Source organism: Centroberyx affinis, unplaced genomic scaffold (assembly GCF_046629955.1).
Source record: "Centroberyx affinis isolate AG114_WGS23_722 - 3 ecotype Tasmania unplaced genomic scaffold, CSIRO-AGI_Caff_v1 ptg000211l_1, whole genome shotgun sequence".
NCBI lineage: Eukaryota > Metazoa > Chordata > Actinopteri > Beryciformes > Berycidae > Centroberyx > Centroberyx affinis.
The window spans coordinates 181,587-204,342 of NW_027278903.1; the positions used below are offsets into that span (position 1 = coordinate 181,587).

General features: G+C 46.5%; 2 protein-coding genes across 2 annotated transcripts; one reads left to right on the forward strand and one right to left on the reverse strand.

The window, feature by feature from the left end:
* The first annotated feature begins 14,209 nt into the window (after positions 1 to 14,209).
* LOC139662135 (extracellular calcium-sensing receptor-like) lies at positions 14,210 to 18,701 on the forward strand. The gene is made up of 9 exons (XM_071540746.1): positions 14,210 to 14,400; positions 14,650 to 14,944; positions 15,129 to 15,215; positions 15,462 to 15,731; positions 16,223 to 16,429; positions 16,570 to 16,845; positions 17,243 to 17,470; positions 17,576 to 17,699; positions 17,788 to 18,701. Exons 1-9 carry the CDS (start codon positions 14,291 to 14,293, stop codon positions 18,699 to 18,701), a joined length of 2,511 nt encoding a protein of 836 aa, XP_071396847.1. The 5' UTR covers positions 14,210 to 14,290.
* Positions 18,702 to 21,489: 2,788 nt separating this feature from the next.
* Positions 21,490 to 22,753, reverse strand: LOC139662068 (mediator of RNA polymerase II transcription subunit 15-like). The gene is made up of 2 exons (XM_071540663.1): positions 22,661 to 22,753; positions 21,490 to 22,377 (listed from the first exon to the last, which is right to left on the reverse strand). Exons 1-2 carry the CDS (start codon positions 22,751 to 22,753, stop codon positions 21,490 to 21,492), a joined length of 981 nt encoding a protein of 326 aa, XP_071396764.1.
* Positions 22,754 to 22,756: the final 3 nt, after the last annotated feature.

The following is a 22,756-nucleotide window of genomic DNA, read 5'->3' on the forward strand; positions in this document are numbered from 1 at the left end:
ACTTTCTCAAGAGGATCATTAAAGTTTCCGCTAATATCTTAAAAACGTTAGTTATGTTACCATAACTCCAGATGAGTATAGACGTAGCCCTCTAAGAGCTGTCGCTATTGGGTTTATCCCTCTCGCGCATGCGCAGTCTGAAGATTTTCTTTCCCGCCACTTACACTATAGTGGCTACACTCAGGTCCTCAATCATAGAATATACAGCGTCGGGACCTGAGCTCTGCTCCCAAAAGCCAGTAATTTCTTCGGCCAATGTAGGTGGAGCAGGGGGCCTAAGTCTTAGAGGGCTACGCCTATACTCATAGAATCTGGAGTTATGGTAACATAACTAACGTTCTATTTCGTATAGGCTTCGCCCTCTAAGAGCTGTTGCTATTGGGTTATTTATTTATTTGTATTTATTTATTTATTTATTTGTTCCGCTCATGGTAGTGCACTGTTCAATTCACAATCAAAACACAACTCAATTTACACATTCCATGACCGAAAAGGAGCAGGGAGAAGAAAATCTTATTTTGCCTGCCCCTTACTCAAAACATAAAAAATAGAAATAGATGGTCTGTCAATTACAGATACTTAACAACCAGTACTTACAGTTACATGATAAATAAAGAAGAATCAAAAACCATACACAATAATTCACCATCAACTAAGGAAACCCATTACCTGACACTTCATATAGTCTAATTATTCTTTCTTTATACATTTTCTTGAACTGAAAGATATTTATACAACCCTTTAAATCATTCTGTAGAGAATTCCACAGTTTGACGCCAACAACTAAAATACACATCTGCTTTAAAGTGGTCCGTGCATACTGATGCTTAAAATTTAATTTCCTTCTATGGTCCTCGTCCTCTGAACTAAAAACAAACAACTTTTGTAACTTTTCTGGTAATACTCTGCTTTTTGCCCTGTACATAAATAATAATGTCTGTAACTCAACTAAATCTTTAAGTTTCATTAGTCCTGACTTAATAAACAGTCTGTTGGTGTGTTCTCTTGAATCTACTTTATGAATAATTCTTACTGCTCTTTTCTGTAATATAAACAATGGCTTTATGTTGCTCATATACGTGTTGCCCCACACTTCCACACAGTAACTAAAATATGGCAAAATAAGTGAGCAGTACAGGATTCGCATTGCCTTATAATCTAACACATACTTTGCTTTGTTCAAAACAGAAATATTCTTAGACACCTTTGTTTTTACATATGCTATATGAGACTTCCATGTCAGTTTGTCATCCATTATTACACCCAAAAATCTAAATTCAAATACTCTTTTAATATAAACTCCATCTATAAACAGTAAAACTTCTTCATCCTTTTTTCGATTAGCAAAAACCATAAACTTAGGTTTGTTCAAATTTAAGGATAACTTATTTTCATCAAACCATTTTTTAAGTTTGACCATTTCATTTACAATGCTTTCTGCTAAGGCTTTTAATTAATCTCCTGAACTAAAAAAAATTGTGTCATCTGCAAACAAAACAAACTGCAATATCTTTGACACTTCACATATGTCATTGATATACAAAATAAAAAGTTTAGGCCCCAGGACCGAGCCTTGTGGGACTCCACATGCAATCTTCATACACTCAGATGTATTACCAGCAAACTGTACATATTGTTGTCTGTTATCTAAATAGCTGCTTAACCAATTTAGGACTACTCCTCTCACACCATATGTATGTAATTTAGAAATTAAGATGGTATGATCTATTGTATCAAATGCTTTTTTTAAATCAATAAATACCCCTATTGTGTACTTCTTACTTTCTATTGCTGTTGTAAGTTCTTCCATTATTTTCGTTAATGCTAAAGCTGTTGATCGATTTGTCCGAAAGCCATACTGACTCTCATTCAACAATTTATTCTTTTCAATAAAAGTATCTAATTTTTGTACAAACAGTTTTTCAAGCACTTTGGAAAATTGTGAAAGCAAAGACACTGGTCTGTAGTTAGAAAAGCTGTGTTTATCTCCCGTTTTAAAAAGTGGAATAACCTTTGCTATTTTCATTCTGTCTGGAAAAATACCTGCATGAAAAGAAAGATTGAAAATGTAACTTAGAGGTTTAATTATGCAGTCAATAGTCTTTTTCACTATAATCATGTCGATCCCATCACTATCAGTTGATGTCTTGTTTTTGGTTTTTGCTACAATGGATCTAATTTCATTTTCACTCACCTCTCCTAGAAACATAGACTGCAACACTTTACTTCCTCCATTCCAGCCACCCTCTATTTGCCCATCATTATGTTTTTTAATGGAATTTGCAAGATTAGGTCCAACATTTACAAAAAAGGAATTAAACTCATTTACCACTTCGTTCATGTTTTTTATAACCTCATTATTGTCGTTAATAAAATGATTGGGCAAATCTGTGGACACAGAGTTATTTCCTATTACATTGTTTAAAATTTTCCAAGTACCTTTTATATTATTTTTATTTAATTTTAACATTTTATTATAATATTCTTTCTTGGCTTGTCTCATTATAATTGTCAACTTATTTTTGTAGACCTTGTATTGCTTTTCAGCGGTCTTTGTTCTAAATTTTATGAAGTCTCTGTAAAGTTTGTTTTTCTTTTTGCATGCATTTTGTAAGCCCTTTTTTATCCAAGGCTTTCTATTATAACTACCTTTATGTTTACATAGTATTGTTGGACAATGTTTATCATACAGTGATAAGTAACTCTTTAGAAATGCCTCATATGCAGCATTTACCTCTTCTACATAAACCCCTTTCCACTCTTCTTTTAAGAGGTCATTCCTGAACTTGTTTATTGCTTCATCAGTTCTCACTCGTGCATATCTATAGCAATTTTCCTCCTTCCTTCTCTTTATTTGACAATCATATATTGCAAATACAGGTAAATGGTCGCTTATGTCATTTATTATTAGCCCACTTTTAACATTGTTCTCCATGATATTTATGAAAATATTGTCAATTAATGTAGCACAAATCGAGGTTATTCTACTGGGCTTGGTGATCAATGGGTATAGCCCTCTGCTATATAATGCATCCAGAAAATCTGATGTTGTTTTATGTTTAGATGCATTTAGGAGGTCAATATTGAAATCCCCACAGATTATAAATGTTTTACTTTCATTTAGTCTATTCATTAATTCTTCCAAACTATCTTTAAATGTTTCTACGTTTGACCCTGGTGTTCTGTATACACAAGTAACAACAATATTTCTCATCCTTTCCATTTCAATTTCCACAGTTATGCATTCCATTAAATCATCAATTACAGTTGTCATATATTCAACTGGTCTGCATTTCAAGTTATTGTCCACATACAGGGCCACACCACCTCCCCTCTTGTTGGTTCTATTGATATAATGTAACTCATAACCCTCAATATGGAAATCAATACCTTTATCTTGATTTAACCATGTCTCAGATAAGGCTACCAATTTAAATTTACTTTTAAATGTATTCAAATATTCATTGATCTTAGTGAAGTTTGCATAAAGACTTCTACAGTTGAAATGTATTAACGAAAATGTATTATCCAGTTCAACATTGTCATTAAATTGATCATCAGTATAATATTTACAAGTGTCATTGATAGAATTAAACACATGACTCTCCGGATCGACATCATATTCAAAATCATACATTTTATGCTCCTTATAGTCAGATCTTGAAAGGATTTGACTTCCGAGTGGCTCAGTCATTTGTTTGTTTCAAAATAGATTTGTATGCCTGCAGGGAATCACACTCCCTGGACATTTGTCTCTGTTTTAGAAATCCACCCATACCTTTTCAGTCCTTTGCTCTTTCATGCCGATCTAGAGAATCAAGTAATGTCTTTACGCCGGACATCAGTTCACTTGCTGGCGTTCTCCTGCTCCTGGAGCAGGGCGTCTGCCAGCCCGCTGCCTGCAGCGTAGACTCCAAGTCCGGCTCCCCGGCTGGAATCTCCATGTTGACGCCATACTCCCGTAGACCCTCTGCCGCGGCTTGGGGGTTGTCAAACACCTTGATTTTTCCATCCTTCTCAAATATTTTCAGTCTTGCAGGAAAAATTACGCGTGACTTGATCTTTCTTTCCAGAAGTTGTTTTCTTACTTGTCTGTATTTTGCACGCTCCTTAAACACTTGGGTGGTGAAGTCTTCATCAAAGTATATCCTGCGGTCATTCACCCGAATGTCCTTCTTTGCCCAGGCGGCCTGAAGCACCCTTTGCCTCACGTTGTAGTTTTGGAAGCGAACTATTATTGACCTGGGACGTTCGTTGTACCCAGTCTTTATCCCAGTTGCCCGGTGCGCTCTTTCAATGTGGATTTCACCGTTAACATCCAGTTCCTCCCGTATCAGGTTTTCCACGAACTCAACTATGTTATTTCCCTCACATTTTTCAGGCACTGAATAGATTCTTAGATTCTTCCTTCGGGCACGGCCTTCAAGATCCTCACATTTTGCTTCCAGTTGTCTCTGTAGGCGCAGACTGTGGATAAGCACTTTGGTCATACCGATTTCACGGTCCTCATTTTCCGCAATTCTTAACTCTGCTGCATCCATTCTTATTTTCAGTTCTCCGATGTCTTCTCTTAATTCGTTTATTTCCTTCTTCAACGCTCCAAAGTTCCCGGCAGTTTCCATGCGGAATTCTCTGATTTCTTTCAATATTTCAGAGAGTCCCAAGACGTATTTCGTATAGGCTTCGCCCTCTAAGAGCTGTTGCTATTGGGTTAAGGGCGAAGCTGATGTAGTCAATGCCCACTGAGACACCAAGGACCTCAAGCAGATAAAATACACCAGTTCACAACCCAATAATGCAAAGCGTAATAAGGCAGGAACGCACCGGCTGTGCCATGGCTGACCTCATGTCAACCTTGTGTGGAAAAAAAAGCGAGTGGAAGAACACTCGCCCCACACAACACTGCTGTTACAGAATGTGAGACGTTGATTATATATTGTAATAATCGTTCATGCAGCCCACTAATCCGTGATGATTGGACTGGGGGCGCACCATTTGGCACGTGCGTAAAAACGCCAGATCTGACAACACGTCATCTGCGGTCTAGCACGTTCAAGACAGAGTGAGTCAAAGAGGACTCAGAAACATCGCGCAGATAGAAACGGATGAAAGGGCACGGAGAAGCCCAAGATGCCGCTGCGCAGATGTCTGCCACCGCCATCCCTCTGAGGAGGGCCGTAGATGATGACACGGCTCTCGTGGAGTGCGCCCGGACACCGTGCGGCGGCTCGGCTCCCGCCGCACTGTAGGCTTGTGTGATGGTATCACACAGCCAGTGCGACAGACGCTGTTTTGACAGAGCCGAGCCTTGTGAATGCCCTCTGTAATGAACAAACAGCTGCTGTGTCTGTCGGATGTTTGCTGTACGCAAAACATATTGAGACAAGGCGCGCACTGGGCAGAGTCGGTGAGACGCTTCCTCTGCCTCATTTCTGTGAGGCGGGGGGAAGAAATAATTCTCGACCGAAAGGAGTTTGTTTAGACTTTAGGTGTGAATGACGGATTTGGCTGTAAAGTCGCTGCGCTCTCTAATAGAAAGGCAGGACGGCGAGACCGACAGCGCGTATAAGTCACTCACCCTCTTAGCCGACGTGCGGGCTAGGAGGAGCGCTATTTTCAGGGATAGCATCTTGGGAGAGATTTGGGCTATCGGCTCGAAAGGGGGACCCCCAGAGCGCGCAACACCAGAGGTAAATCCCACTGCGGAGCTAGAGCGCGCACGTCAGGTTTCCTTTAAAAAGCGCTTCACCAAGGGATGCGCAACAACTGATCTCTCTCCATAGCCCTCGTGGCAGGATGAAATGGCTGCAGCATACGTTTTGATTGTAGATGGAGCCAAATCGTTATCCACCAGCATCTGAAGGTAGGTTAATACGAGAGGCAGAGGACATGACGTGGGATCTGAGCCTCTCTCCACACTCCAGCGCTGAAAAAGCAGACCATCTACCCGCGTAACATGTTGTAGTAGAAGGGCTCTCGCACCTTGGAAAGTGCGCACCACCGCAGGGGGCAGACCTAACCTTTCAGAGCGCTCCCGTTCAGCGGCCAGGCCCACAGTTGTTGGCCTATTACCGGGAGGTGGAGGATTGCACCGTCCAGCTGTGACAGTGCGTCTCTGCGCCATGGGAGCTGCCACGGTTTCCCCGCCAGCAGCTGCACCATGATCGGGAACCAAGACGCGCTCGTGCATTCTGGTGCCAAAAGGATAACAGCTAGGTTCTCCTCCTGGACCGCTAAGAAGATAAAGGAGGGCTGGATAAGGATAAAGGAGGGCGTTTATCAACGCATATGCATATGCGTTGATAAACGCATAAGGAGAGCCCTGGGCCACGGCCGGTGAGAGAAGGCATCTACTCCCAGTGGAGGATTGTCTTGTGCGTTCATGGAGAACCACAGTGCGCATTGCGCATTCTCTCGTGAGGCGCACAGATCCACCTTCACCTTCCCGAGCCTGTCCCACAACATCTGAACTAGTGTGGGACTCAGTTTCCACTCGTTGTGGGAGGGAACGCCGCGAGACATCAAGTCCGCAGCGCGGTTCTGTACCCCCAGAATGTACACCGCTCTGATGGAGAGCAGGTGTCTGTGAGACCACAGCAAGAGGCTCCTGGCATCTCCAGCCGGGCTAAGCGCACACCGCCCTGACGGTTGATGTATGCTGCCGCCGTCATGTTGTCTGTCCTGTTGTCTGTTCATCAGCATCGGAACAAAGTGCTTCAGCACTTTGAGCACCGTGGACAGCTCCAGACAGTTTATGTGGAGGGAAGGAGGATTCTCCCATTTTCCCCCCGCAACGTGAGACTCGCACATCCCTCCCCAGCCTGAAAGAGACACGTCTGTGTACACCGATATGTGTGACGTCGCTCTCCCGAGGGGAACCCCTGTCGACAGGATACGAGGGGTTTTCCAGTATGCCAGGTCTGACTGCAGTGAGGGAGGGATGGACAGCATGCGTCTTCTGTGCCGTATTGGGTCGAGACGCAGGCGGCTGAACCATCTCTGAATTTTCCTCATGTGGAGGAGTCCCAGGGGAATCACCACGTGACTTGCAGACATCATGCCTAGCAGACGCATCACAGATAGCGCCGTCACCACTCTGTGAGGTGCGATATGAGACAGCAGAGAGCTTAGCGCATCCAGCCTGGCTGGGGACAGCTTTGCTCTCATGGTGGCGGAGTTCAAGTCCACACCCAGGTAAATTAACGACTGGCTGTGGAGCGGAGAGCTCTTTTGCCAGTTCATGGCAAAAAACCAGTGTTTGCAGATGCTGCACAATTTCCACTGTGTGGAGTGCAGCCTTCTCCTGGGAGTGAGCCATAAGGATTAGGTCGTGTAGGTAGAACAAAAAACCTGATCCCTTTCCTGGCTCCAGCGGCGTTACCATACACTTGGAGAAGGTGCGCGGAGCCAGAGAGTAACTGAATGGTAACCAGTTGTACTGGTATTGGATTCCCTGGAAGGAGAAGCGCAGAACTTCCTGTGCTTGGGAATGACAGGGATGTGGAAAATATGCATCTCTCAGGTCGATGGATGTGAACCAATCGCCGGGACGCACGCATTCCAACACATGTCTGATTGTCAACATGTGAAAAAGCCGCTTCATAATGTATTTGTTGAACAGGGACAGGTCCAAATCGGCCTCATCCCGCCTGTTTTCTTTGGTGTGAGAAAATAGTGGGAATAAAACCCCTCGTTCTCCTCTCCTGGAGGGACAGGAGAGAAGCTCTGCTAGTTCTGCCTTCAGGGCTGTTATCTCTGATTGAGATGACATAGCCGTTCATCCATGTACTCATGGGTAACAGGTTTTGCCATGCTGAGCAGTGCTCTGTGAGCGGGCGCGCTCAAGTCTGTGGAGCATTCGATGCCATGGTATACAGCCAGCTCGTCACCCTCTCTGCCGCTGTGAACATCACAGCCCATGGGAGGGCGGAATGAAAAAGGGCTGGTGTTGGCCGGGGAGCTGGGAACGTATGACAGCGTCAGCGTTCCGCTCCGTGTGCTCGAAAACTGAGTCTGAAAAAGGCCGTGCTGAGATACCACCATTAACTCGCCCCAATGGGAGGGAGGTGGTTGGTAATGCTTTAGCCAGTGAAGCACATTTTAGTAGAGGATTTATTACTCATTAAAATGTGTGGAAATGACCGGGCAGCACTGCTGCACTGTGTTGTGTGTGCGGCGGTGAGCCCGCCGGCATCTGAAGCCCCGCCCCCACACTCGCATAGCTGCCCGGTGCCGCTGTGTGAGAAAACCTGTCCTCATACACGTCCGCTTGTCCCTGATGAGGGGCAGCGATGACGTCAGTAGAACGGTCCAATGAGTGAGGGAGCGGAGTATTTTGAAAATCTCCCGCTCTCGCTCGGGTTGAGCTCGCTGCACTGCGTTTTGTGTGTACGGCGGCGAGTCTCTGTTGAGAGTGGGGAGCGTGAGTCTGTGTGAGAGAAGCCGCAAACAGCTCAGACGGAGCATCGGCGGACTGGCTGAAAGGAAAAAGCTCTTTAGGAAACAGTGGGTGGCCCAGAAAGGGCAGTTGTGTTTTGGTTCAGCCATAGTGAGACTCACGATCCCCGCGTCCCGCCATTGCCACTGACGCATATGTTTGCGAGGAGGCTCGACAGCGGGGTTGGACCACGTGCACGCTGGCCGCCGGGTCTTGCCTGGGTGGCGCGGAGCCTGCCGAGTCGAAGTCGCCGGCGGAGAATACCGCGACGGGGGAGGAGGTGGTGCCGCAGCGGGTGCTCGTGGGGCACAGATGCAGCAGCAGGTGCAGGGCGCCTCCTCTTGGAGCGAGCATTCCTGTGCGTCGGATGAGGCGTAGGGGCAGCTCTGCCCCAAAAGGTGTGTTTCCTCACCCTCTCTGCGGTGTCCGTGGCCAACTCTGGGGAAAGAGCCCCGGGATTGGTGGCCATGGCGGAGACAGCCGAGGACAACAGGACGACGTTGTTCTACGCCGCCGTGATCTGTTCGCTGCACACTGGTGCGAGTACAGGCGGTCGTAGTTCTGGTCCCGCGGCGTCGGCGGCAAAGGTTTCCTTTTATCAAAAAAGGTAGCCTTAGGGAGGAGGATCGACACCAAGCTCGGCTCAACAATTACAATTACAATTTCACATTTGGCAGACGCTTTTATCCAAAGCAACTTACACATGAGATTTGCATAAAACACAAGCAAGTTTCTAGATAGGAGAGAACAACGAGAGTAAGTGCTATAGAGCTAAGTTCTGGTCCAACAGGACAAAGGTGCTACGAGACAGTGCAACAAGCTAAGTTCTGGTCCAACAGGACATAGGTGCTACGAGGGAGTGCTACAAGGCAGTGCTATGAGGTAATGCATAGAGTGCATCAAATTTTTTTTTTTTTTTTTTTTTTATGAAAGGAGGTATTCGCTAAAGAGCTGGGTCTTTAGCCTTTTCTTAAGGATAGAGAGTGATTCTGCGGATCAAATGGAGTTTGGCAACTCGTTCCACCACCGGGGAACCACAGAAGAGAAGAGTCTGGCTAGAGACTTAGGGCCTTGCTGTGGTGGCAGCACCAGGCGCCGCTCCATGGCAGAGCGTAGTGAGCGGGAGGGAGCATAGACCTGAATGAGGGAGTTCAGGTAGGTCGGAGCCGTTTTGGTTATTGTTTTGTAGGCGAGCATCAAGGACTTGAACTTGATGCGGGCAGCAACTGGGAGCCAGTGGAGGGATATGAATAGCGGAGTGACATGTGCTCTTTTGGGCTGGTTGAAGACCAGACGCGCCGCCGCGTTCTGGATCATCTGCAGAGGTTTGAAAGTACAGGCCGGGAGCCCTGCCAGTAAGGAGTTGCAGTAGTCAAGGCGTGATATTACAAGAGCCTGTACCAGGAGTTGTGCTGCATGCTCAGACAGGTAGGGTCTGATCTTCCTGATATTGTATAGAGCAAATCGGCATGACCGAGCAACAGAAGTCACATGCTCCTTGAAGGTTAGCTGGTCGTCAATCATGACACCCAAGTTTCTGGCAGACTTTGTGGGTATGAGCTCAGTTGATTCGAGCTGGATACTGATTTGTTGTTGTATAGAGGGACTGGCTGGGATGACAAGGAGCTCAGTCTTTGACAAGTTAAGCTGAAGGTGGCGTTCCGTCATCCAAGCCGAGATGTCGGCGAGGCATGCCGATATCCGCGCCGAGACTGTGGGGTCGTCTGGCGGGAACGACAGGAGGAGCTGGGTATCGTCAGCATATGAATGATAAGAGAAGCCATGTGAGCGGATCACTGCACCCAATGAGGTGGTGTATAATGAAAAGAGAAGGGGTTCAAGCACTGACCCTTGAGGTACCCCTGTGGACAAGTAGTGGGATTTAGACACTTCCCCTCTCCCTGAGAGGTAGGACTCAAACCAGCAGAGGGTAGATCCTGAGAAGCCGAGCTCAGCGAGTGTGGAGAGGAGGATTTGGTGGTTCACCGTGTCAAAGGCGGCCGATAGGTCAAGTAGCAGTAGGACAGAGGACTGACCGGCAGCTCTAGCTGATCGCAGTGTTTCTACTACAGACAAGAGCGCAGTCTCGGTAGAGTGTCCGCGTTTGAAGCCAGACTGGTTGGGATCATACAGGCGGTTCTCAGAAAGGAATTCAGAGGCTCAAGCGACGGAACGGAGGGAAAACCCTTTTCCGTGTCCATGACCCTGGTGAAAGGTTCCCATCTGGCCACCGGAGCTCGCAGTTTTCCGGGGACGGAAAACACCATCTCCCTGAAGGGCTGAAGGTCCACAAACCTGGGCCAAAGCGGGGGGGGCGTTTGGCCGGGGGCTCCTGGACATACACATCCCCGCCTAAGAAACCGTGAGCAGGTGCAGGTTGCCCTGCCGGCATCGCTATGCCCCTAAAATCCGCCGCCTGCCTAATGATGTCCGGCAAGTCCAGGAGAAGTCCTTTGGCGGCCGGCATGTGGCTGGCAGATTGGAGCGGAAGAGGAGAGAACCGCAGCAGCGGAGCTCCTTGCCGCGGTGGGGAAGGGGAAAGCCACCCTCAAGATCAGGCTCCAGGTCTCCCGATGGGGAGACGGGAGAACCGGGAGGAGAGCCCAAGATGGAAGGAGCTGAGCCGGCTGACTCATGCCCGCCATCAAGAATCTCTTACCACTGAGGATCCTGTCCAGCTCGTCGTCCGGAGAGACGGCGCCGCGGTCAGCCCAGCTACCGTCGCCGCTTCCCTCCACCTGGAGCGCCGTGAAAGGCGTCTGCCCGCCGCTGCAGTTCCTCCACAGGCAGTCGAGCGCAGTATTGGCGGGAGGCCTGTGGAGTCAACGCTAACCCGGCGTGAACGGCGCCCAGGCAAGGCTCGCAGCGGGGGGTGGAGGTCCGACGGCAGGATGTAGCCGGTCCAGCAGGCGGCACACAAGCGGACAGCTCCTCCGGCATGGTAAGACGACTTCTTCATCTTCTTATTCTTCTTCTTCTTAACTGCTTGTCGCTGAAGAAATTTTGGGAGCAGAGCTCAGGTCCCAACGCTGTATATTCTATGATTGAGGACCTGAGTGTAGCCACTATAGTGTAAGTGACAGGAAAGAAAATCTTCAGACTGCGCATGCGCGAGAGGGATAAACCCAATAGCGACAGCTCTTAGAGGGCGAAGCCTATACGAAATAGAACTAAATGTTTTAATGTTGTGGTTTGTGGAATATATAGGATATCACTATAAACATATAGGGAACACAACAGAATCAGTGATGTAGCCTATAAACCTGCGGATAACATCAGCCACTCGTCGAATCCTGCTGCCCTCTTTCCGCGCTGCCTGCAGAAACGACGCCATGCCGTTATTCCCATAGTCCGAGTCAGACCGGACAGCACCGATCCAGGTCCAGCCAAAGTGTTTCACAAGCTTGGCCAGAGTGTCAGCCTGGAACTGGTCACTCGGGACTGTCCTGAAAAAGGTTGGGTACTGCTGCTTATCGGACAAGCATGCACAAGTGGCAAAGTGGCTCACCTAGGAAAACAGTATAGTGCAATTATTTAACAGAACAGTAATGGCCATGGTGGGAGAAAAACAGCACTATGTTAATTATCCAAACACCTAAGTAGGTCAGCAATTGGAGAAATTTACTTGTGGTATGTTAAAGGGCCCGATGATGCGCGACATGCTGATGGATGGCGTGGATCCGGACTCCCCGACAATAGCCGTTACCATACCCGACTGCGAGCATTTTTCGCCGGTGTCAAACATCGGGTGCAGGCCATTTGTCAGCTGGAACGCCACTTGTACCGCCACGGGAACTGAGGCGCACGAGTCGTGGATTTGGTAACCGAGCCGGATGCCAGGCAGCAGCTCCATGCTGTTGTTGATCTCCTCGATGGCAAAGACCATTGCGCGTGAGAAACGCAGTTCACGGGTGTCCATGCTGCACACAGACAATGAACCACTCATGTCACAGCTGAAGTTTGCACAATACATTGCCAATTCACAAATTAATAACAGACATTCAATGTAAAATAGAACTACAATTCTTAATGACAGGCTAATTGTGATTGTTGAATTAAAAAACACAACTGTTTCATAAAGGGTTCAGAATACTTATCAAAAAAGTTTGCAACATAATATATTGCATAATAAAACACATTTCTATCCCAGCACAATCTCATTTCCTCTTATGCCCCACTTCTTCTCCATCTTACTAACCTCCCTGTACACCTTAGGGGCTCAGGCATGCTGGTGTAGTTATGCTTCACTGTGTGCATGTAGTAGTGTATGGAGAAAACACCCCCAATAACGAAGTCACCATCCATTGAGAATGCAGGTAGATGCGGGCTGCCCTGGAGCTTACATTTGACAGAGTGAGCAGGAGCCCCTGTCACAGATGCAGCCCCAGGCCCGACCCCAGCACCAGTCAGAGTCTCTATGAGCTCAGTCCCTTGTTTCACACTGTCCCCAGACCCTAGACAATGTTTATTACTTTGTTTCAGGGGAGCCCCCCCCCCAAAACACAAACAAACAAACAAACAAAAAAAACATGTCATGTTCAAAACAAACATTTTAATTTCCTTTTTACATTTTAGGCAGTTAGATGATGCTCTTATTGAGAGTGACTTATTTCATCCATTCGAGAGAACATATACTTCCTATTTTTACTAGCTGTACCTTACTTTGGTTTCCAGCTGATTTTAGCTGATTTAATTTAAAGATTGTATTGCTTAGTTTTGAAGCAATAAATTGCCTTGATCCAACTTATATTTCACAGCTTTTGTTAAATGAATTGTTGCTGTATTCTGAACTGGTTGCAGATCACTAGCTCTACATTTGATGAATTTTGATATGCTTGCATTTTCGGGCAAGCTACAATGACTTAGATCTGACTCCCCAATCGAATCATAGAGTCAACACAGGGTATTTGAGTATTAAAATACATAGATATTGGTCTTGTTACAATGCTTAAACATGATCTGTTGCAGTTTTACGTTATATTTTCACAGTATTCTTTGAATCGATATTAATAAACACCCAATCCAGTATATTTTGTGCAGCATGCAGCATTGCATGTGTGGGTTTGTGATTGAGTGCTTGTGCGTGAGTGTATGTATAGTGTATGCATGTGTTTGACACTGACAGCATGGAAGAAACAGAATCTCATTAAATGGCTCAGTGTGCTACTACCATCTAGTGGACATCACAGTAAACTCAGTGAATGTTTGGTAGTGAACAACTCCACATGATCAAGGATGTAAGCCTCTGCAGTTGGTGATTTTAAATGGGTCTATCTAGGGCCACAAACAGATGGTTGTAGTTATCCACAGGTCGCAGAGGCTCTCCTTATAAGTGTATGCACTTGCCCAAATTTTAAACTGCATTTTGGTTCTGCGGACATTTGTCTTTCAAAACAAAGTAAATTGATGGTTTAATGGTCAGTGATATAAGCAATCTATCTATTGTAATGTACAACTTAAGATACATGTGAAAAAGTGTATGCCATTTGAAAAAACAAAGAGAAACACTAAACGGGAGTTGCCTGTGACACAACTCAGACCTCAAACATAGGTGCAATATTTGATATTAATTTATTAGGTCCTGCCCTTACTTCTGCCCTGATGGGTGGTGTGGATGATAACACAATGACGCAAGACAGCAAAGGGGATGACATAGCACTTTCTATAAAATTAAGTGACTGGGCTTAGAAAAGGGATAAACAGAGGGGGACAATCATGAGGACATTTGTTGACACCTATGTGTTTTTGTGCATGTACTTCATCTTGATATTGTTCTCTTCCTCCTTTTTCTCCCCTGTGTCTTCCTCCTTTTCCTCCTCCTGTCGGTTACAGGGACAGTTTCATCTTAATGGGATGCACAAGGCTGGCGATGTGGTTCTGGGTGGGCTGTTTCAGGTCCACTTCTTCTCTGTCTTCCCTGAGCTGTCTTTCACCTCAGAGCCACAGCAGCCCAGCTGCCACGGGTGAGTCTGTGATGAGTCTGAGATACAGCTGAAAGCAGAGACTGGTGTAGATAAATTTAATTAGTTTATCTATTCAAAGTACTCATTCTGAAGGAATTATCCTGTGATTTTTTTTTTTTTTTTCATTTTTTAAATGACGTTTCATTATATGACATAAATCTTGAGTTAATATTTGAATGAACACTGTTCCCATGTTTGTCATATGGTATTTTTTCAGTAGTAGCTATACAGGCGTAATTTTTGTGTTAGTTTTGATGTTCTAGGATTCCGGCGGGCCCAAACCATGGCCTTTGCTATTGATGAGATCAACAGGAACTCCAACCTGCTACCGAATGTGACTCTGGGATACAGTCTCTATGATAACTGCGCCAAACTAGGAATTGGATTCCGTGCTGCATTATTGTTGGCCAGTGGCCGAGAGGAGCAGTTTCTGTTGGACAACACCTGTTTAGGGTCCCCTCCAGTCCTGGGGATTGTGGGTGATTCTTCCTCTACACGTTCCATTGCCATCTCCAGTGTCTTAGGTTTGTACAGAGTACCTATGGTAAGTTTTCCCCGTTACCATCAGAAAATGCTTTTTGATATTCCTGATTTTGATTGAATTGTAAATTTAAATATGTAATAAGCAACTTATATCATTTACAGCTGAAAAAACTTGTAAGGACTTTTAGTCACTTGCACAATAATTCTATCATATTTTAGGATCACACTGTCTGTGTCTCTTACAGGTGAGTTACTTTGCCACATGCTCTTGCCTGAGTGACCGGCAAAGGTTCCCATCCTTCTTTAGAACAATCCCAAGTGATGCCTTCCAGGTGAAAAAAAAAATAAAAAATGAAACTTTCAATCAGAAATTTATTTAAAGTGAATGAAACTGATTTGCTTTTGTGTATGAAAAGCCATGTGCTTTGTGTGTGTCATTAATGGAGCTATATGGTCTCAGATGAGACAGCTGAAAGACAATAATTAAACCGTGGCCATTGTGAGACTTGTATAGGAGGTTTTCCGCTGAAAGAATATTCCAGCCTGAGCTCTAATCCTTACACTCTCTATCCAACTAGGTGCGTGCTATGCTCCAGATTCTAAAGCGGTTCGGCTGGACTTGGGCGGGCCTGCTGGTCAGTGATGATGACTATGGACTCCACGCTGCCCGATCCTTCCAATCTGACCTGGCTGAGTCTGGTGGAGGTTGTCTGGCCTACTCAGAGGTTTTGCCCTGGGGCAATGACCCAACTGAACTTAGGAGGATCGTCGATATGATGAGGAAATCCACAGCTCGCGTGGTCATTGTGTTTGCACACGAGAGCCACATGATTCACCTCATGGAAGAGGTTGGGGTTATAATACATCTTAATTTAGGAGTCCATAATTTGAAAGAAGGTGAAATAATTATATTTTATTCCTCTAACCGAAAGATGGCATCTTTTTGGTTACCATGACATCAAAATTGTCAGCAAATGGAAAAATCAAGGTTTTGTCTTTGGTCTCCATAGCACTCTGTACAACAAATAAGTAAATATTTGAATAATTCACACCTCTCACTGGTTAAAGGAGCTATAACCACAAGAAAAATAATCATCCTGATTGCATTAACAGACTGACTACCATTTCTCTACCCACCGTTTTGACAAAATATGCAGACTCCACTTTGAACAGACATGCATCACCCTTCCTCTTAATAACTTGTAAAACATTGGATTATACCAGTGCTTATGTGACATGTGCAAGATGCTATATGGCATAATCATACAATTTAGTTGAGTAGATATTACATTAGTGCCACTGATGTCTGGACTTATATTTGGCAAAATAAAATCCACAGGTGATAAAGCAGAATGTGACAGGTCTGCAGTGGATGGCCAGTGAAGCCTGGACAGCAGCTACTGTGCTCCAGAACCCCCGCCTCATGCCGTACCTGGGAGGCACGCTGGGCATTGCCATCCGTCGAGGAGAGATACCAGGGCTCAGGGACTTCCTGTTAAGAATTCGTCCTGACAATGACCCTAACAACAGCTATGAAAATAGCATGGTGAGATTTTGACCTTACACTCTTCTGAAATCACAAGAATAGTATACTGTCAGCATACTATTGTTTTTATTAACATTGATTTTTTTTTATATGTTTACAATTTCTCATAATTAGTGTTAATCTTCATCTAATTTCTTCAGGTGAGGCAGTTTTGGGAATACACATTTCAGTGTAGATTTGCACCACCACCAGCAGGGTGGCTGGATGCTGGGGGAGCGCTGTGCACTGGACAGGAAGATCTGGGGAACGTGGAAACTGGCTTTTTGGATGTGTCAGAACTCAGGCCAGAGTACAATGTGTACAAGGCTGTGTATGCCCTGGCGTACGCCCTTGATGACATGCTGCAGTGTGTGCCAGGTAGAGGGCCTTTCAGCGGGCACAGCTGTACCACTTTGCAGAGAATGGATCCATGGCAGGTGAGATATCAGTTTACATTCTACCTGTTTATGTTTCCAAATCCTGTGCTGAATACTACTGTTTTGGTTTCAGTATATAGAAATGATATGTGAAATGATTCAGTAGACAGGCATTCAACAAAACATGTAACTATGAGATTAGTGTTCTCAAAATGTCTAGCAGCAGGATAAAAGCATTTCCTCTTCTGTTGTATGACAGTGATTTATAGTAGGCCTAATGTTATCCAGTCAGAGAAAACAACAGCATCATGTTCAGTGTTTTGACTTCAGTATGGATAAAAACATAACATTGTATTCAGCATGCTGATTAAGTATAGAGATTGTTTTTTTTATACAGCCTGACTCTCTTTGTCTTTCCTCTTTATCTCTGTGTGTTTTTTCTGACCAACATGTCTAGGTTGTGTATTACTTGGAAAAGGTCAACTTCACCACAGCATTTGGTGATCAGGTGTCATTTGATGAGAATGGTGATGCCTCACCAATCTATGATGTTATGAACTGGCTGTGGCTCCCTGATGGAAGCACAAAGGTTCAGAGTGTGGGTGTGGTTAAGAAGTCCGCCTCCACAGGTGAAGAGCTCACACTTGATGAAGACAGAATCTTCTGGAATTTTGAATCCAAAAAGGTCACTTCTGCTTATCAGCTACCTATTTTGTTGGCCTGTGGAGAACTTATCATGATAGTGTCAAATAGTGTGGAATGACGGTGATAATTCTTACTCTCCCTGTAGCCGCCCCGGTCAGTGTGCAGTGACAGCTGCCCCCCAGGTACCCGCATGGCCAGAAGGAAGGGGGAACCTGTGTGCTGCTTTGACTGCATCCCATGTTCTGAGGGAAAGATCAGCAATAAGACTGGTTGGTATATATTACAAAATTGTGTTGTCTAACTTTAGGGATGTACTGTATGGCTGTATCTCCTTCAACACCTGCCCCATTTTTTTAGACTCCATGGAGTGCAACAGTTGTCTAGAGGACTTCTGGTCCAGCCCCCAGCGTGATCAATGTGTCCCTAAGAGAATGGAGTTCCTCTCCTACCATGAGCCCTTGGGTATCTGTTTGACAACCACCTCATTGCTAGGCACACTAATCTGCACCATTGTCCTGGGAATCTTCACCTATCATTGTAGCACACCTATGGTACGAGCCAACAACTCAGAACTCAGCTTCCAGCTCTTGCTGTCACTCAAACTATGCTTCTTGTGCTCACTACTGTTCATTGGCCGTCCCAGGCTATGGACATGCCAGCTGAGGCATGCAGCATTTGGGATCAGCTTTGTGCTTTGTGTCTCATGTATCCTGGTGAAAACCATGGTGGTGCTGGCTGTGTTCAAGGCCTCCAAGCCTGGGGGTGGAGCCAGTCTGAAGTGGTTTGGTGCTGTACAGCAGAGAGGGACAGTTCTGGCTCTAACTTCCATCCAGGCAGCAATCTGCACAGCCTGGCTTGTCTCTTCCTCACCAGCTCCTCACAAAAACACACAATACCACAATGACAAGATAGTCTATGAGTGTGTAGTAGGGTCCACAGTTGGTTTTGCAGTGTTACTGGGCTATATTGGCTTACTGGCTATCCTCAGCTTCCTCCTAGCATTTCTGGCAAGGAATCTTCCAGACAACTTCAATGAGGCCAAGCTCATCACTTTCAGCATGCTGATCTTCTGTGCTGTGTGGGTGGCCTTTATCCCTGCTTACATCAGCTCCCCAGGCAAATATGCAGATGCGGTGGAGGTATTTGCCATCCTGGCCTCTAGTTTTGGCCTCTTGGTGGCACTGTTTGGTCCAAAGTGTTATATAATCCTGCTGAGACCTGAGAGAAACACTAAAAAAGCTATCATGGGTCGAGGCACTACCAAGACATAAAAGTAGCACTTCCATGTATCACTCACAATGTGTCCTTAACATTTTTTCTTCACTCAACACAGATATCCTTATGAAAGTGGCAAAGTGAGACAGACAATTGCAATGTTAAGTAACAGAGGAATCAGGGCTGACCACAATTAAATGTGTTTTACTATGAAATTGGTTACCACTGGGATCACTACTCTGGTTTGGAAGGGTCAAACCCTGTGCATTTTTGTCACCATGCAATCAAGTCCAAACAATGCCCTTTCAATGATAATACCTTTGTGACTTTTCATGGTATAATCTACTTTACTGATGATTGAGTAATCTATTCAGAGATTAATCATGTTTTAGCATTAGCATTAATCATATTTTATGAAGAAAAGATGGTGAAAAGTTGATCCCCCTGGCTTCTCCCCTGGTTTCCATGTGTTTCACAGCAACAGTGTACTTGTAGTTACATACCTAACATTATAAGAATGAAGAAATGTAGAACCTGACTCAAAATTCATGTTATATAGGCCTAAGAGGTGACTGATTTGGATGGATCTTTAGGGGGTGGTGGTGGGGTTTGGGGCCATCTGACATGCTGTAATTTACTGCGGACCCTTCTGGAGCTGCTGTGGGCTTAGTTTAAAGGGGCAGTATTCTGTGACCTTTATCAACTATAAAGGAATAGCAACCAACATCAATAGAACTGATCACCTCTTACACAATTATCTGGCCCCCACCCACCAGTGTCACAGTGTCTTGAAATTCCAATGGGAACAGAGTACTGGCTGGAAAGTGAGTGTGAAAGCCAGGCACAGGAATTGCTGAGTGGTATTTGTATTGATCAATTACCATATTACCCCCCATCCCTCAGATATATTATGGTCATTTTGTGCTATGGGGCAGTAAAAATCTTATCTATTGCCCCTTTAACAAAGCTTTAGGTTACCACAGTTTTCTGAGTAGCATTAGTGAGATACGGGTATCCCATCACTATAGGATACGCCCCCGGCATATTCTCAGAAGCACTCATTCCATTATGCCAGTCTTGATTGGCTGGCAGTTGTGACACAGATGTTATATTGGGCTGACGCTGCGTCACTCATTCAAATAAGCACACCTCTTCTTGCTTCATATTGTTTCTTTTATACACATTTTATTGTTGTTTTAGTATTGTCTACTATTGCTTCTCTGTCAGGAATATTTTATTCTTATTTCATTTTTGTGAAGCACTATGTAACCATGTTTAAATAAGTGCTATATAAATAAATAAATAAATTAAATTCAATTAAGGGTGGTCCGGTGAGACATCTTACTCCTGCTACCCAGAGAACCAGGGTTACCGCAGGTAACCTAAAGTTCTCTTTCATAGGATTTGTTTTGATGTGTCACTATGGTATATGGAGACTCTGGTATTGCCAGACAAGCTTATCTCACTGAATAGCCCACGCTCAAGACGGCGTGAGCAAGACTTGGAGCAGTGAAATCTAATTTATATAATCTTGCAAATGTGAGGGGCGAGTTCCAGCTCGCTTCAGCACAGATATCCTGTATAGAGACACCCCTAAACAGGACCCAAGAAATCCCTGGTGGAGTGCACATGTAAGCCAGCTGGGGCCTGAAGACCCATGCTCATAGGCCAGTGCAATAGCCCCACTATCCAGTGGGAAAGCCTTTGTTTCGTAATGGGCTTTCCCCTGTGGGGCTTAGCCCAGGACACAAACAACTGGTCCCCTTTCCTAAATCCACCAGTTCAGTCCAGGTACACATTTAAAGCAGGTACTAGATATCTGGAGTGATAATGTGCCAAGCTAGCTCAAGTGGTGGTGTCACGGTTCTGTCATGTCTTGCCTTTGTGTTTTCCTTGTTTCTGTGTTTCCTGTCTGCCTTGTGTCTCCGCCTCCTGGTCTATCTCTCTTCACCTGTTCCCTCCTCCTGCTCCCACACACCTGTACCTCATCACTAATCACCCATCCCCACAGTATATCTACCCCGGTTCACTATCCACTCTTGGTCAGTTTGTCTGTTTTGCTCCCTGTTCTGTTTTTGCTACCTGTTTTGCCTACCCGTTCTGTTTTGCTTCTTGTCCTGTTACCTGTTCCATTCCTGTTCCCGCTTGTCACCAGTTTTTGGACTTCTTGCTTTGTTGCCAGTCAGGTTGGGTTTTTGTATTCTTTGTTTGCCTTTTTGCCAGCCTGCTGTGTTTTTGGTTTTTGGTTTTGTACTTCTGCCTTAGTTCTTGATTAAAGTCCCTACTTTCGTTAATCCCTGCTTGCCTGTCTGCATTTGGGTCCTCACCACACCTAACCCTAACAGTACGAACTGACCAAGATGGACCCAGCAGACAGGTCTCCTCCCGCTGCAACGGGCTTGGAGATTATTTCCCTGGCCACTTATTTTTTCCGGCAAGCAGCCTTGTCAGCTGGCCAGCAGTCTAGCTACCAGCCCAAGCCTAGGCCGCAGCAGCAGCCGAGCTACCAGCCCAAGCCCCAGCAGCAGCCGAGCTACCAGCCCAAGTCCCAGTCTGCTAGCTTTGGGCCTGCTAGCCACCAGCCAGCACTCCAGTCGGTTAGGCTCGGGTTTTTGAGCCTGAAACCTGCCTGTCCTGACCCGGCTTTCCTGGAACCCCTGGTTCCTACCACGGATCATCTGGGGAGCCGCCATGATGCCCAGCGGTCATCCTTTGAGGGGACTCGTCTTGTCTTTTTCACGGGGACCCGTGGAGGCACCAAGAGGCGGCGAGGTCCCCGTGGCTCCCGACGCCACTGGCTCACTCAGCAGTCCTGCGCCACAGAGTCTCCGCTACCCAGCGCCACTACTGGGGTCCAGTCAGTCCCTGTTCCCAAGCCGCGGCAATCCCCTGTTCCTGTCGGGCCGTGGCAATCCCCTGTTCCTGTCGGGCCGCGGCAATCTCCAGTCCCTGTTCCTGTCGGGCCGCGGCAATCTCCAGTTCCTGCTCCTGTCGGGCCATGGCGGTCTCCTGTTCGTGCTGGGTCACAGCAGTCTCAGCTTCCTGCGCCGCGGAAGCTCCCCGTAGCTGAGCCGCGGTGGTCTCCTGTTCCTGCACCATGGCAATCTCCTGTTCGTGCTGGGTCACAGCACTCTCAGCTTCCTGCGCCGCGGAAGCTCCCTGTCGCCGAGCTGCGGCAGTCACCTGTTCCTGCGCCGCGGAAGCTCCCTGCCGTCGAGCTGCGGCAGTCACCCGTTCCTGCGCCGCGGAAGCTCCCCGTAGCCGAACCGTGGTGGTCTCCTGTTCCTGTACTGCGGCAATCTCCCGTTCCTGCCGGGTCGCGGCAATCTCCCGTACCTGTCGGGCCGCGGCAATCCCAGCTTCCTGCGCCACAGAAGCTTCCTGTTGCCGAGCTGCGACAGTCACCTGTTCCTGCACCTCGTCTGGTCCCTGTTCCTGCGCCTCAGCTGGTCCCTGTTCCTGCGCCACAAAAGCGCCCTGTCGCCGAGCTGCGGCAGTTACCTGTTCCTGCGCCGCGGAAGCTCCCTGTTCCCGCTGAGCCGTGGCAATCTCTTGTTCCTGTTGGGCCGCAGCAATCTCTTGTTCCTGTTGGGCCGCAGCAATCTCTTGTTCCTGTGCTGCAAAGGCCTCCTGTTCCTGTGCTGCAAGAGCCTCCTGTTCCTGGGCTGCAAAAGCCTTCTGTTCCTGGGCTGCAAAAGCCTTCTGTTCCTGGGCTGCAAGAGCCTTCTGTTCCTGTTGGGCTGCAAAAGCCTTCTGTTCCTGCTGGGCTGCAAAAGCCTTCTGTTCCTGTTGGGCTGCAAAAGCCTTCTGTTCCTGCTGGGCTGCAAGAGCCTTCTGTTCCTGTGCGGCTGCAAGAGCCTTCTGTTCCTGTGCTGCAAGAGCCTTCTGTTCCTGGGCTGCAGCTGTCTTCTGTTCCCGTCTCGCAGCAATCCGCTGAGCCAGAGGTGCAGCAAGTTTTTGGTTCTGTTCTGCTGCAGTCAGCTCTGGCTGTGTCAGCAAACCCCTGTTTCCCTACCTTCACCGGCTCGCCTGCCGGGCTCCCAGCTGACACAGCCTGCACTGCAGCCAGATTCCCAGTCGTCGGCCGCATCTGTCGACGCCCTGCCATTCC

Excerpts from the sequence above, each read along its gene's own strand:
- LOC139662135 (XM_071540746.1), top strand. The coding sequence starts at position 14,291 with ATGCACAAGGCTGGCGATGTGGTTCTGGGTGGGCTGTTTCAGGTCCAC. Across the intron at positions 15,216-15,461 it reads TCCCAAGTGATGCCTTCCAG|GTGCGTGCTATGCTCCAGAT; the intron begins GTGAAAAAAAAA and ends CTATCCAACTAG. Across the intron at positions 17,471-17,575 it reads GGAATTTTGAATCCAAAAAG|CCGCCCCGGTCAGTGTGCAG; the intron begins GTCACTTCTGCT and ends CTCTCCCTGTAG.
- LOC139662068 (XM_071540663.1), bottom strand. The coding sequence starts at position 22,753 with ATGGCAGGGCGTCGACAGATGCGGCCGACGACTGGGAATCTGGCTGCA. Across the intron at positions 22,378-22,660 it reads CGGCAGGCGAGCCGGTGAAG|GAACAGAAGGCTCTTGCAGC; the intron begins GTAGGGAAACAG and ends GCAGCCCAACAG.